A 16123-nucleotide genomic window follows, 5' to 3' on the forward strand; every position below is an offset into this window, starting at 1 on the left:
TGATCTGTCTACAAAATATTTATTGGTAACAGCCAAAACATTGAATTCTTCACATACGTAGTATCTTGTGACAAAGTATACTTTGACTTAAACTTATTTACAGTCATCTGGCAGATAGCATCTAGGAGTCAAACTCCCCATACCAGCTCATGACCAAAGAGACCATTTTCCAAAAGGCTCGCTGGGATCCTAGCCCCTGGCCCAAAACCAAGGTGAAGTCCCTTAAAGTGCAAATACAGTCAAGAGGCATTGGAAAAGATACACTGCCGCTTCCAAATTTGTTCACTCAGTTGCTCCTGTGTCCCCCAGAGCAGGTGCTGGGACATTAACCAAGGACCTGGGAACCTCAGAAGAAAAATAAAAATCTCTCAAAAGACTAACCTGGAGAAGAGAATTACACCTAGAAATCTCCTACAGCCTAAGCAGATGAGCTCCATCACCACCACTGGCTTATTTAGAGGTGGGCTGTTGAGTCTCACTTCCCCCTTGTTTTGAAGGTCTTAATCTCAAAGAACACATGGAGGAATTAATCCTTTAAATGTCAAATTCAGAGGGGGAATGCTGGTTCCTGCTTGGCTTTGCCTAAGACTGGACACTCCATTAGACCTGGGAGTGCCGTTTTTAACAAGGTCCATTTCTGCTTGCCCTGAAGAGCACAGGAACTGCAGTCCCGATACTTTTAGAGAAGCACACAGAATCTGGAAGCTAAAAGTTTTATTCACCCTTCCTGTCTAACCTTGTAGATCACCCTTCCTGTCTAACCTTGTAGATCACCCTTCCTGTCTAACCTTGTAGAAACACGTGACACAAGTTCCTTGACAATACCTGGCAATTTCTCTCTTTTAAAGGCAGATGGAAAACACTCCATGCCACATCAACCGAGAAAGAGGTCTTTACCCATGTGGGTGGCAATTGGCCCTGGGAACGCATTCAGCTTTCACTTTGAACTCAGCATTGGTGCTGTGCTGCACATGAACCTGTGAATCTACCCCACTCCAGAAAGCCAGTGATGTTCTTAGTATACGCGTCCTTCTAGATCATGCTTTGCTCTTCTTTTTCTTAAAAGATTTCATGCTGCAACACACAATATTTTACAACACTGCAAGCTGAAGAGAGCTGAACAAGTCTTTAGACAAGTGCTCAAACCACATTAGCAAAGACCATTTTTAGAATAAAAGACTTCCAAACGCCTCCCAGTGAAAAATAACAAGAAAAATGGCTGGAGGCTATCTGTTCACTTCCTCAGGCAACAGACTTGGTAAAACCCTGAAAGATGACCCTTCAGATGAAGACTGAAGTTTAACTGTTAAAATGCACTACAAACTCCAAATACCTGTAATGTTAAAAACCACTGCAAAATACAGCTGCTTACGGCAACGCCAAAGGTATAACAGCAGCCTGAAACGCAGCAATACTGAGTTGAAGAGGTGGCTGTGGAAAGGCAGTCAACTGCAAGGACTGGGATAATCATCTCCCATCATGATGGGCATTTATAGGTGCTGGTGGTGGGACAGTACGGAAGGAGGGATGCTGGTGTCGTGGTATAAATCTCTCATCTGCATCTCCGACAGCAAGCCAGTTCAGCAAGATCAAAAGCATCAGTCTGCTGCTCTCTTCCCTCCTCCAGTCTGCAGGCTGGCAAACTCGCATCACAGCCCTGCGCCGTTAGAAATGGCTCTGAAGGCGTGCATCAGCCTCAGCAACGGCAAGCCACAGAGCCTAAGGAGAAGCTTCAACCACAGCACTGATCCAAACATCCAGTTTATCAGACTCCTCACTGAGCGGTCCTCCCGCTGACTGGCACAGGCAAATGCTGCAGCTCAGCATGCGCTGCTGCTTTAAAGGAACCAGCAGTGGAGAAGCGCCCACTCCCCATCCCCAGCTCATAGCACAGCATATTTCAGCTGACAAGGGCTGGAGGTGGAAGGCGGTGGGAAGGCAAGGAAAAGCAAAACAGAAGCAGCTGTTCCCCAAGCCAGTTTACTTTTCCAGAGAGATATGCTTTGAATTACATACAGGACCCCACAGCTGAGACAAGTTTTGCTGTAACAGGGGAACATCTGAACACCTGACTGAAGGTAAAATGCTCAAACATGGTTCTCCAGTATGGACTGGCACGTGAGAGCAGAGAGCACGCCCATTACTGTGCCTGTCACCTTACCAGCATTTCACATTTAGGAGGAAGGGGAAGCACAAGTGCCTGGGCAAGGGAAAGAATCAACGTTCCTAGTTGTGACCCAGTACATAAAACCAAGCGTGTTTGGAAAGGCAAGAACCACAATGAACACCACATTTATGCCGAGCCTGTCCCAGCCTGCTGGTGGATGCATCTGATCAATGCAGCGCTCCAGGAAAAAGAAACTGGAACCAGGCTTGAAGACCAGCTGGCCAGCCTTTCTGTGCCATTCACCCACAAGCCCCTCTGGAGCAGGAGAGCACGTCCCTCCCATCTCCTTGCAGAGGCACTCCTTGGAGCCGGGCCACAGTAGAGTCAGCACAGTCACATGTAAGGTTTTTAAAATTCAGTTCTGAAGACACCATCTGACAAAGGAAGCATTGCTCTTTCAGGGCTATCGTTGAAAACCTGCAGGATCTGTAACAAAATGCATGATGAACTTACCGCATCACCTTTATCAACAAAGAGATACAGGTCTAACCCTGGTGTGGGGAGAATTTAATGGAACTTATTTACAAACCAGGAGGGGAAAACTGCATCGGTGAAGGTAAACAGCCTAGCCACCCCACAATACTGGCCCACATCATATTCTTTAATATCTAAAAGTAAAAAAATATGGCCCATCCCCACTGCCCTCCGCCCCCCAGTATTTACAAGATCAGCCAAGATTATACATAAGGAAGATACACCGGCAGACTGTGCTTTCAGTCTCAGTTTGGTCTCTCCATCTTCCTGCTGACAGACTCCTTTATTGCTTGGGACACTGACCAGACCTCAGCGGTACTGTATGCGCCCTCCAGGATGCTGGCACAGCAAACAGCAGGGAGGCTTTGGCAAGCTCTAGCAGTGGACAAAACCTGTATGGTTTGTTGCGCACTCAATTGCCAAAAAAAAAAAAAAAAAAAAAAAAAAAAGGATGACAGGATGTATCATATGTACTTACAGTCACCCACTCTTTTGGTGCGTGTTCCACTGCAAGAGAACCCAGCATCTGCTGTTTAAGTTGAAAACTGTCAGTGTTAACATTTGGCACAAAAGTAACTTTGCATCTGTGGACTGCAGTGAAACCAGAGAGATCCCAGATGTGAAAAACATGCACTTATGGGAAGGAACTGCACGTTCCACCTTGGAACGTCAATAGCCTTGTGCACTTACAGAAGGAAAACACACAATTACAGCTTACAAAAAATGCCACAAACATATTTGTAAATAAAACAGACTTCATTGCTCTTAGAAATAATACTTTGTCAGTTCCAACTTCAGCTGAAGCCTGCTGGGCATGGATTGGAAGGTAAAAACGTGTAGCATGCCACTTCTGAACATGCTCGGAGGCTGAGTGGAGAAGTCCTTGCAAAGGAATGCAGCAGATAAGAGGTAAGACATATGGAAACATACGCAGGAACAGGAGCACAGTCTAGGAGACCTAGGCAATTCCAATATTATGCTTGCAATGATGTACTGCTGTTGGTATGGAAGTCATCTGACAGCAGCTGCAGCGTAGGAATTAGTCGTCGATAGTTGGCAACCAAAAGGCCTACAAAAGAGGAAAGAATGAACATCTTTTACAGAGCTGAACACAAATCTCTCCTACAGCATACCGCAGGAGCTGATCACTGCTACCTTCTATAAGCACACAGGCAGAGACTACCAAAGAGGCAGTGGCACCCTCCCAGCAGTTTAAGGTTACAATCCTCGCTTAGGCTGGTTCGGTTTGCATTGCACGTTCTCCAGAGCAAGCAGTCTTACACAAACTGCGAACCCCAGCCATGTACAGTGACCTGAAGAACTCATACTTCTGCATGTGCATTCACTCGCTGCTCTGCTTTCATGTGTCTGTTCAAATGCTGGCTTGCCAGGTGTGCTGCCCCACACATCTACTGGCCAGGTAAGGTGCAATCAAGGCATAGCAGACAGCAGCCTGGCTCTCACCAAAGCCCAATGAAACATCCCTTAGTGACACTGAGCCTTCTCAAATTCATTTCTAAAAGGGTCAGCACCTCACTGAGCTAGTAGGAATTTAAAACACTTTCCTTACCATATTGGAACATGCACTAGCAAACGTCATGAATTTTGGATTGAACTGCAGACAGGTTATAGGACCTGTGTGTTTCCCATCCAGCACAGCCACCTTCATCCCACTTTCCCCATTCCAAACATGAATCTTCCCATCCTCCGAACCTGCAGGCAGGAGCAGCAAACAAGATACATTAGAGAGGTCAGCAGAGAAAATGAAGAACCTAACCCTTTCTGTCAGAGAACTGTAGCAACAAGCATGTCTAGTCTTCATCACTTAACCTTTAAAACTCAAAATATCACTAAGGCACTTACAAAACACCACTAGAGTTTACACACCTGTATCTAAACAGCAGGTTTGTATCTGCACTGCAGACTCACCTACGCAACACAGTGCAACACTATTCTGGCAAAAAGGTTAACAACTACAGTCACCCAGTAGAAAAGGAGAGCTGACACCATCCAAAGAACCTTGCCAACTTGCACCAATGCGTGAAGAGGCCAAAAGATGTGGAAACAATGATTCTCACACCCAAGTTCTCCGTTCAAACACACAAGAGAAATATTTCACTTGGTAGGAACAGAATCAAATCAAAGGCTTTACCATTGAAGGTAACCAGATTTCAACACACTATGCCAAATACCAGAAGCCTCACTGGAGAAGTCGACTCTCCACATGGCTACAACAGAACAGGTTTTTCACTTAAAAATGGCATTTTGTAAACTCTGAGGCTGGGCACTTAACATTTTTACACTTCAATTCTGCTTTAGTCTCATTTTGAATAGGATTCCTAATAAAAATGCAAAGGATTTTCTTCCGCTTCTGTACTTATTATATATATAGCTTTTCAGAAAGGAAAAATTAAGACACACAAGTTATAACTTGTTTACATGTGTAAAAACTGAACAGAAGGAAGTATCTCGGAACTTCATCCACTACAGTTTTCATTTGGAAGGGCAAAACAGGAAGGTAAATATGTGCAATAAAGTGCTCTCCAGAGACATACTAAACAAAGAACCCCACCCCCTTTCCTCTTCAATCAGTAATTTCTCAGCCAGAACTAAAAAAAAAAACAACCCACCAAGTCTTGCAAGACTATCACTCATCCAGGAAAAATGAGGATCCAGATACCAATTACCACAAAGTTAAACATATTGGATGTACCAGCTATATAAATAGGAACAAAAAGAAATGCTAGGAGAGGGCAGCAAGCACCACACAGATGCATTTAACTTGTGTTCACAGGTCCTGTTGGGCAGCAGAGTGACTGAAGTGCTTACCCTGGGGTGCCCACCCTGCAGCACCAGGGTTTACAGGAGTTGCAACTGCTTTTTGCCACCCACTTCACTCAAGAGTCCATCCTGCAGGGGGTGAAGAAGGGGGCCTGGGCCAGAGGAATCATATGCCGGGAGCCATGATGCCTACTGCTTCCATCAAGGGTTAAGCAGAATTTGTTCCACAGACATGGGGGTTTACAAGAGCCACGTGAACAAAAACAGAGCTGCCCAGCATCTCATCTGTGCAGGAATGTCCCTGAGAGGTGTACAAAGATACGAGGCTAGGAGACCAAGCGCCCAAGCACAGACAGGTATCTTGCTTATTAGGCAGTGGAGGGCAGACCACAGCATACAGCCCCAAAACACTCTGAGGCAGCACAAAAGTACATCACAGAGTGAGGATCACTGACATAAACTCTCAACGCAAAGAAAGCTTACAGCTGCATTGTACTATTTAAATACATTCTGCTTCCCAACAGACACAACTTTAATCCTACACAGCACACCTAATTTCAGAGCACTGGAATTCTTTCCAAGAAGAATTATCTTACCTATCATGATGAACTGAGAGTCTGGTGTGAATGATGCCTCCAGCGTGACAGCCTTACTATTGTTATAACCCTACGACACAAAACAGAAGAATATGTAGTAGCGTGTCCACAGCAATCTCACAACCAAAGGGCACTTGCTTTCAAAACTAACACCAGGTTTCAAACAGGTAGCACAGGCAACATGCTTACCCCAAACGTATGCAGGACAGCTCCTTTAAAGGCATCAATGAGTCGAATGAATCCTCCATTAGTTGATATGAGGATGAGTTTGCCATCGTTACTGAACTTCAGGCCTGTCCACTCACATGTTCGATCATACTGCATCTTAAATGTAGCAAATGGCCCCTTCAAAGAAAAAATGGGAAAAGCAATGCAGACTCTGCATACATTGCTGCTAACAAGAGTCTGCCTTTAACCTTAGCTCCAGAAGAAGTTTAAGAGTTTTCAAAAGAAAATCTCTAATTCCAAGATACCAAAATAAAAGTGTCATGGCAAAACCACATCACTGCACGTGTAAGTTTCAAAGAAGTATCGATCCACAGTTTCCACAGCTCAGAAGAGCCACAGCAGGGCACTTCAATACCCAACAGTCTCATACTGTACCACATTCAACAGCAGAAATTAAGGTAGGATGAAGGCTGATAACTGAAGTTAGAGAAAGAGCTTGAGCCACTGTTACTGTCATCTGACTTTTTTGAAAACCATGGAACTGTGCTCAGTGCTTAGCCAGTTCAGCTGCCCACCCAATTACAGTCGTCTTTGAAATTTCCATCCCTTCTGACAATCCTGGCTCCATCTTTGCCAGTGTTCTTCCAAAGTAAGCAGCAAAAAAAAAAAAAACCAACCCAAAACAAAACACCAAAACCCAACAATAACAAAAGGCCTAAACAGGAGCCTGGAACAGGTTAAAAGAGTTAGCAGTATAATATTGGTTCAAGAGCGGATTTCAGGATTTGGTGACAGAATGCATCCCTTTCTGTCAGAGATGTTTACTCACTGAAAAATCTCTCAATACCAAGCAGGCACCCCAGACAGTAACCTGGAGTAAAGAAATCCAGGTCCTGAACACTGAGTTTAGACTACTACCTGCAAGCTAAAAAGCCTAAGAAGTTAGGGCAGCATACCTTGTCAAAAGAACGGAGATCATAAAGCTTCACCATTTCAGAATTGACTCCAGCCGCAAAAATCAACCCTTCTGGGTCAAAAGAACACACAGGCTTCCCCTGGAGATGCATTAAACCCTAGAAAATAGCAGTCCAAATTATTTTGTGAAACTGATGTTCACATTTCTACCACTGCCCTTTTCAGCCCACTGTGAGCAGGACAGCAGTCTATGGGCAGAACAACTGAATTTCAATTGTAAATATTGACATTTTACAAAGGGTCAGAAATCAGCTTCTCAAAAGCAACAATGACTGCTTCAGGTCATCATACAGAGCTTCCAGTTTGCTGCAACAACAAAGTTTACATTGGAACAAATCAAGCCCTCATTTGAGCTATCATCCACTTGAAAAGTACCCAGAGAAAGGAGGATGACGTGACTGTATTAATAACTATACCAGACAGTGCCACAAAACATTGCTGCTGGGACTGATAGCAATGCTCTACCAATTACTTGTTGCAAAGGAGGGGGAAAAAGGCATTCTGAAAGCAAGCAGCAAGATCTCCAGTGAACACCACTGCTGAAGTTTCCATGCCTGTTTAATGAAAACTCATACCTTCTGGAAGCAAACAGACCTCACATTAAAATCAAAAGATTACTATCAGTGCTTATTTTTAATGTTATTTTTTCCTTAACTGTCACAGTAGAAAAGACTTGATAAAATTTGGTAAAAGCCAACAAGATACATAATTTTCTGTATCCTGACTGGCAGGTCTGTGCATGTTAGCCAAATGTCTTTATGTAACTATGCACATAAACAAGAACACATCTTTGATTAAACTGAAAATACACAGAAAAAGTTTCTGTGTTTCTGAAATACCATGCTTCTTTAGAGAAGTCTAGAGACTTTTCTCCTACTCGCTTTTTTTTCCAATTTAGGCCAGTTTTCCCAGCAATCTCTGAAGGCTAGGCTGTAAGCCAGCCAATACTCAGGGTCCTCACAAGTCAAGACACCTCTGGTTCTCCCGGTAGTATCTCTAGGCAGTACGGCTGCCATCTCATGCAGACATTGAAAATTACAACTAACACTTCCTTAATCTGTTTCCCAAACTTTGCTGGATGCAGCTTCCTGTTACAAGTCCTAGTTTTACCATTCTTACAAGTTCAGACATTATCATAAATCACAGAACTGCTGCTGAATTTACAGCCCTATCTCATCTGTAGCAATTTCGAGATCGAGATTCGTCCCAAGGGAAACTCACACACTGGCATTAAAGGCATACTCCCAGAGAAAGGCAAAATTAAGATTTCTTGTCAGAAAAGGTTTAGTTTTAAGACAGATAAAACCATTTTCTAAGAAATATAACCTTTTCTTCCTTTACAGTTGCATCATCTGGAATAAGTACATAGCCCTCTCGTAAGCAAAATGGTTCCAGTGAGATGGGAAAATATGAGAGCACAACACTACATGTCCAGATAGAAGGACAAAACAGCTCATCACCAATAAAAGGTGCAGTTTCTACTCCTAGGCTTTCATTCCTGCCCCTGCTGCCAGCTCTGGTACTTTTCTCAGCATACAATGCCTGCTTCCACTAAAAAAAAGCGAAGTATCCCAGCAAGATAAATAAAAACAAATAGGGTTTTGCTTTTCTAGAAAGTTAAATCTGCTCACAAAAAGGTCTGATGAAGAACAAAGACGATGCAAGGAGGGGGTCGACCATATGACTGCTGTGTTACTTCAGGTCATCAGTTTCTTCAAATTTAATTGCATTAAGGCATCAATCTTAAACACATACTATAAGCACTCAGCTGAGATGCATTCCCAACCCAGGAAAGATGCTGGCTAAGAGAGAACACTGTCTGCATGGGGTAGCAGCCTGATGAACAAGATGACACCCAGCTCTTCTCTTGTTTTATCATCTGTGGGTGTTATTCTTGCTCTTCCCAGTACCTCTCCAGCAGAGACATAGGTGAAAGTGTGAGATGTTACACAACGTGACATACATATTTTGCAGATACTTCTGACTGAGGCTCCTTCAGCATTCCAGGAAGGCATCAACACGAGATCAGTAGCGTTCAGTTCTGGTAGTATTTTTGTTTTATAACAAGCACACAACCATTTTTCACGCTTCTAACTAAAAATGCAACACACTATACACATTAATTTGATATCCTACCTGGCAATTTGGAGAGCGGAGATCCCAAAGTCGAATAGTCTTATCAAGGGATCCAGAAATGAAAGTATCATCCACTGGAGACATTGAAAGAGCAACCACTCTAGAACACAGAAGACCACATGCATCAGAGACACACAAAAGAAGTGAATGGAGCAACGCCTACCTCAACAGCTGTGTACAAGCTCATAATTACCATGAACAGTTCTGCAAAGCAAAAACCAGAGCAAATCGAGTGTAATGTAACTCGAGCTCACTACAATCATTATTGCAATTTCTCCTGTACTGTCTCCAAGCCACATCTTACCTTTTTGTATGTCCCGGGAAATACCGAATGTATTTGTTGTCATGCAGGGAGAGGTATCGGATTGTATCTGAAAACATAAACAAACCATAAACTTTATTATACCATCATCCCAATGTTATCTAAAAGTGGTCACACAATAAACTTGCTCCCCACAGCAATGGTAATCTTGCCACAGTAAGTCTGGCCACTCAATTTCAAGTCAAACAGACATAAAACAACTTGGTTTCCAAGGCAGAACTGGAAATCAGACACCAGAAAAAGATACTTCCCACAGTCCGAAGTCATATTACACCTTAAAGGCAACCTGCCATGTGATTTATGCTAGTTAATTTCAAAGTCACTAAAATTGAAGTACTAGTAGGTTTTATTCCATCATTCCCACAAAACAGAGTATCAAATTTACAAAGTTGATACTACCACTTTTTTTTGCTATACCACATGAATCTTCTGTCTTTCTTACCCACATACACATCCAGCAAGTAAGTCTCCAACTAAACAGTAAGCATAGGAAATGTGCAAATTCTAGCATTTAGCCAAAGAAAAAATAAAACCATGAACTTCAAAGCCAGGACAAGACCATTAAAAAGTAGCAAATCTCTCTTCTGTTTTTTCAATCTGACAATCAACAGCTTCACACATTCCCTGCACTTAGAGCAGCTAAGCTTTAGGAAGAGGACAGAGGAGTAATCTAAAGCTTTGTCCACTTAAAGCAATCTTAAAAATACATTGAATAAATCAGAGCAGCACCTACAACATTTCTTAGATGGTAATTTTATTCCAAGTACAGGTGAACATACAAAGAGTAGCCCAGAATTTTGGAAGACACTGTTAACCACCTTCTCCCAAGATTAAAATAAATCCTTGTAGGAAGGAACAATTACTAAAGCACAGAAGCCACTTTTTAATCTTTATGTGCAGATCCATCTGAACAGCGCAACGTGAAGAGCACAAGTTAAACCTCTGATATCTGAAAAGAGCATCAGCAAAATCCATTCTCACACTAGTTACGTCACTAGTTTAAGCTGTTGCTGGACGGATGAGATTGGTGTTATGCATCTGCACCACACAGTGCCAAGAGACTCCCTACTGCTGTAGCAAGTTCTGCTGAGGCTCCAAAGATAAACTGAGGGAAAAGGGCATTTTTACTTTTGACTTGGAAGAAGAAGAGCCAAGAGAATGCAATATGCACAAAGCATTTTAACACTCGTAAAGGCTACTGTATTGTACTGGGTTTGCATGGCAAAGTTTTAGTAGCAGGGGGGCTACAGGGGGGAATTAAGTGAGAAGCTGCTAGAAGCTCCCGCTATGTCCGATGGAGCCAATGCCAGCTGGCTGCAAGACAGACCCACCACTGCCCAGGCCAAGGCTGAGCCCCATCAGCAACAATGGTAGCACCTCTGTGAAAACAGATTTAAGAAGGGGGTAAAAGAAACCGAAACCTGTGCAACAAAAATTGCAGCAGAAGGGTGACAATACACGAGAGGAACAACTCCGCAGATGCCAAGGTCAGTGCAGAAGGAGGGCAGGAGGTGCTCCAGGCACCAGAGCAGCAATTACCGTACAGCCCATGGTGAAGCCCCTAGTGAGGCAGGCTGTCCCACTCAGCCCACGGAGGTTAACAGCAGAGAACCTCGTGCCAGAGCAGGTGGACACCGGAAGGAAGCTGTGACCCTGTAGGAAGCCCGTGAGGGAGCAGGCTCCTGGCAGGACCTGTGGCCCCACGGAGAGAGAAGCCCACGCTGGAGCAGGTTTACTGGCAAGACTTATGGCCCCACAGGGGACCCATGCTGAAACAGTCTGTTCCTGAAGGAAGGGACCTAGCTGCAGCAGTCTCTGAAGACCTGCAGCCTGTGGGAAGGACTCACACTGGAGAAGTTCATGGAGAACTGTCTCCCATGGGACAGACCCCACGCTTGAGCAGGGGAAGAGTGAGTCCTCCTCCCTCTCAGGAGGAAGGAGTGGCAGAGAAAGTGTGAACTGACTGCAACCCCCATTCCCTGTCCCCCTGTGCTGCCAGGGAAGGAGGTGGGAGAATTCAGGAGCGAAGCTGAACTTGTGAAGAAGGGAGGGGTGAGGGGAAGACGTTTTTAACTTTTAGCTTTATTTCTCATTATCCTACTCTGATTTGAATGGTAATAAATTAAACTATTTCCCCAAGTTGAGTCTGTTTTACCCATGACAGTAATTGCTGAGTGATCTCCCTGCCCTCATCTCAAACCGTGAGCTTTTTGTTATATTTACTCTCCCCTGTCCAGCAGAAGGAGGGGAGTGATAGAGCAGCTTTGGTAGACACCCAGCATCCAGCCAAGGTCAACCCACCACGTGTTCAGAGCTTTCTGAAAGGCTCATTCAGCAACATTTGGTTTCTGTGAAAAAAATGATCAAATTACCATTTTTGCGTGAGGTTTCTGATCAAGCTAAGATTAGAGTCCTAGACCACCTTCCAGAATTTGACAAGAAAACTAAAGCTGACTGATCAAGCTGGAAACATGACGCTGATGACATACCATTCTGAAAGGCTCCAAGTAATGTGAGGTTACTGTCCAAAACATAAAGCCTCAACACCAGTGTCACATCTTGTGGTGGCTAGAATTGATAAGCTTCAAGCATGCTGTTAATACACATCTCTAGTTTTTCCTGCAAGAACTGTTGTTACCTGGTTTCCAAAGTATCCATGCAGAATTTCATCTTCCTTTGCTAAAGGGGAAGCAATGGGGAACTGTGATCCTTTGTGATCCTTTTTGTTGGCAGCGCTCTGTCCCAGGCAAGGCAGTGGCCTGTACAGTTATCTCCTGTACCGGGTGGTATCATAGACCCTCAAACTGTACAAACTACTACCTCAGCCTGGAATCAGGCAAAAGGAACTAAGTTCAAAGGTCTTGAGGAAATCTTCAGAAGCGGAAGTGGATTGTTAGCAACTCCAACACATAAATGCTCAGGAACAAGTGCCAGCAAGTGTAACATTCCTGGGTTAATTTTCCCTCCCAATAACTGTGTAACATGTTAAATACAATGCTCCTTCCCTAAGACTGCATGCGTTAGGGACTAGAGAGTATCTGGACCCCTACAGAACACACTGCTGGTTTTATTAGCCTTGCGGTTCATAACAGCAACAAATACTTTCACATTCTATCTTTTTTCTTTTCTTCTAATTAAGTATTTATCATAATGCTACCCTGCAGGATGAAGACTCTTTAAGGTTTTGGTTCTTCAAAGGCTTATCAATGCTTATAAATAAAAACTCATTCAAAACTGCATTAAAAATGCTTCACTAAATTGTCAATTGTTAATGAATTGTAAATTAAATAACAGCCAAGTCAGAAATGTAACATAACAAAGTAATAACTTAATAAAAAATAGTAAGTAGGCTGTGAAACAGACTAAAAAGGCAAGTGCTTCCCATCATGCTTTTAATCCTTTTACATCATGAAATCCAATTCCATCAAAACTTCCCTGTTCCTCTAGATTCAGGCCCAGCTTGTTCTAGTTTAACCTGACTTCCTAACTCTTGACTTCCATCTGCTCTAAATTCATATTCTTTTAAAATTCCTTAAGTAACCTAGTAGACACCACAGGGCACCGGTATCTCTACTATCAAGCTCCATCTCTGCAAAGGAAAAAAATTAAACAAACCCACTATTCCAGAAATGATCATGAGTTTACAAATACTATGTTAAAACCCATTTATAAAGTGCTATGCTAACAGAACTTGTTCACTGGAAAACTCTCAGACACTGGCTACAACAAACAAAACAGGCAAAATTTGAAACTTACACTAGCTGTTTCCAACCTTAGGAACAATCAACGTACCTATCTGTGCCAGTTCTTAAATTTGAAATTAAATTCAAATACATTAATAGAGAGCCCATCACATAGCTCTAGAAGCCCTTCAATGTCACCAGAGCGTAGCTATCTCCAATGCTGACTGGGGAGAAACTGTGTGAAAATGGGCATTCTGTCTATCCCGTGGGAAAAACAGATTAACAGAACCAAAGCTAAGCTCAGAAGAGCTCTGTGACCTCCTCCAGGCTTGGCTGGTGATCCTCTGAGTTACCTGAACTTCCTGCCCTCCCTTCCTTCGCAGCTGACTTGTGTGCATACCAGAGAGAGCTTCAGTGTTTAGCCCACCTTCTGGCCACACGCTTCTTCTACCTCCTTTCATGCGTAAGAAATTAAGGCAGAGGCTGACTGACAGCACTGGTATCAAACAGCAAAGTGAACAGCAGAATCAAGAACTGAACTTTTATTGCACTAACAATGTTTAATCCCCTAGTTATTGCACCAATGAACAAAACTCATGTCAGCATGCTCAAGGGAATATCACAGTTTGTGCGTAGGAGTTGAACGTTAATTCCTCTGCCTCAGCGTGTTTATCACTGAAAAGTTGCTGTAATTTTTGCCCAACTCTTCAGAGCTATTTATCCAGGCATGTAATTTTAAGTGCAAGGAGATTAAATATGCTCAACTCCAGTGGATCACTTACCATCTATTTTGTTGGAGCTGTACACGACAGTGTTGGCAGCATGTGTGTACCTGATGAGGTCCACTCCATACTTCTTACTGTACAGTGTTCTCTTTGGTCTGTCAGAAGGAAGCAGAAATAACTGCACTCACTGCAACAAAAAGCACAAACCGAAACTCACCACATTAACAAGGCCTGCTTTTATTGAGATATTACAAGATTGTTTCAAGGAGTCAAATGTTTTTATATGAAGAAAGAAAAGCTTTTGTATTTGATTTTCAAACAAATGGTGCTTTCCCCAAGACCATCCCTAGGCTTGAGGAGTTCCTTGGAACACCTGAAAAATGCCCTTATTAGTTTCCTCCAAAAATTCTTTTTACCATGATGTCTACTGTAGAAAGAATACGAGGAGCCAGCATAACAAGCCCGTAATGTCAAGCAGCACTGCCTCATCACTCCCTTGCCTATCCAAACCTCTTAAATCATCTGCTGCTTATTTTAGATTGAGAATAATTTGTCTTTTTGGTTTATGTTACTTCAAAACCTAGAACAGGGTGTCTCATTCAGAATAGGGCTTCTTGGTATTAACACAAAGACGTATATATACTAGTAGTCTATAAAAGCAGTGGTAACACAGGGACTCTCAAACTACTGCAGAATTATATTCATATCCGATCTTAATTAAAGCATGAAACTCAAACGTAACATTTTGCAACAGAATTAAAGATATTCTAGTGAGAGTGAAGATAACATACAGAACCGGATTGTTAGGGTAAGCAAGTGATGTACTGTAGTACTAGAAATTTAAATTGCAAAGTAAACTTGGAAGTAGGTGGTTAGTAGGTGTTGCCTTGCAGCAGCAGCATCTGTTTAAGCAGTGCGAGGTCTCCACTACCCTCTTTCCCTTTTCTTCCTCAACTGAGGTAGCACACAGAGGTTTCAAAGTTGGGCAGTCAACCAACTGGGGTACTGATCAACACCAGAAATAATACAGTCTCTTCCGGGAGTTATTTTTAATCCAGAACTTCATAACTCCAATAATTACAGAGGCCCACAAAATATTTTACCAACACAAACCAAAGGCAACAGCATGGGAATGGAAACAAACAGCAGGAATGGTTTAAACCAATACTGCTGCCAAAAGAAAAGTTTTATCAGTTTCCTTGTTTTCATTGGCCTCAAATTGACACACCCAAATAGGAGCATGAGTTCATATCAGAACAAAACCAGATATTCATTCTTAAAGATTAATTCTCAAACAGCAGGAGCCATAGGGTTCTGACTTCAAACGAACTTGCTGGGGACAAGCTTCCATTAACTGAAAGCTAATACAGGAAGTGTAATTAAAACCACCTATACACTTGGACCAAACCTCAACAGATTCTTCCTCAGTTCCTTCAGTAGATTTTAAAATCAATTTTCAGGTGCAAACATGCTACAAATTGAAAACAACACACCAAATGTAAAATTAGACACCAAAATTCGGTAACGTTATGCCTGAAATACTTTTGTATACTGCTCTCTGTAGTTCCCTCAGCTATGCTGCTAACCAAATTGAAAAAAAATCACACTGAAAAAAACCCGCACAAACCTCAAAACATGCCAAGACTCTCATGCCTAGTCTGGCTCTTCCATACCTATGAAAAGTTTAAAGCTTAGAAGCTCTATCCAGAATAAATTAATATACAGTAAAGAATATACACAGAGAAAATAAAAATCAACAGATGGACAAAAGCACATTTACCAAAAAGAATGAAAGTACTTCTGAGTTTTAAGAAAGATGAAGTTCTCATGTAAGCCAATACAAGCAGAAGCAGTCACTTCACACAAGACTGCCTGCCTGTTCCCAACTGACTATTTAAAAACAGAAACAAGAAAACAAAGCTTTTACATATTTTTTTAAACAAATCCCAATCATTAAACGTAATTCCAAGCTAAAAGGTTAATCTATCCAGCCTACTTGCAAATCTAGCAGTATCGCAAAAGAAAAATACTTTATGAGATTGCAGCCAAATCTGCTATAAAGATGAGACAAAATGGGCGAGGTTTGTAATAGTATC

At 42.6% G+C, this 16123-nt stretch overlaps 1 protein-coding gene across 1 annotated transcript in view; it reads right to left on the reverse strand.

Moving 5' to 3' along the window:
* The window catches only part of WDR82 (WD repeat domain 82), a 19673-nt gene continuing 3550 nt past the window's right edge, over positions 1–16123 (reverse strand). Inside the window, exons 2-10 of the mRNA XM_080384451.1 lie at positions 14085–14182; positions 9602–9668; positions 9298–9397; positions 7143–7259; positions 6208–6363; positions 6019–6088; positions 4212–4354; positions 789–3710; positions 1–736 (exon numbers count right to left, since the gene is read on the reverse strand). Of these exons, the coding sequence (XP_080240577.1) occupies positions 3681–3710; positions 4212–4354; positions 6019–6088; positions 6208–6363; positions 7143–7259; positions 9298–9397; positions 9602–9668; positions 14085–14182 (781 nt within the window). The 3' untranslated portion in view covers positions 1–736; positions 789–3680. The remainder of the gene's footprint in view (positions 737–788; positions 3711–4211; positions 4355–6018; positions 6089–6207; positions 6364–7142; positions 7260–9297; positions 9398–9601; positions 9669–14084; positions 14183–16123) is intronic.

The sequence above is a fragment of the Falco punctatus genome (assembly GCF_963210335.1).
Source record: "Falco punctatus genome assembly, chromosome: 4".
Classification (NCBI taxonomy): Eukaryota; Metazoa; Chordata; class Aves; order Falconiformes; family Falconidae; genus Falco; species Falco punctatus.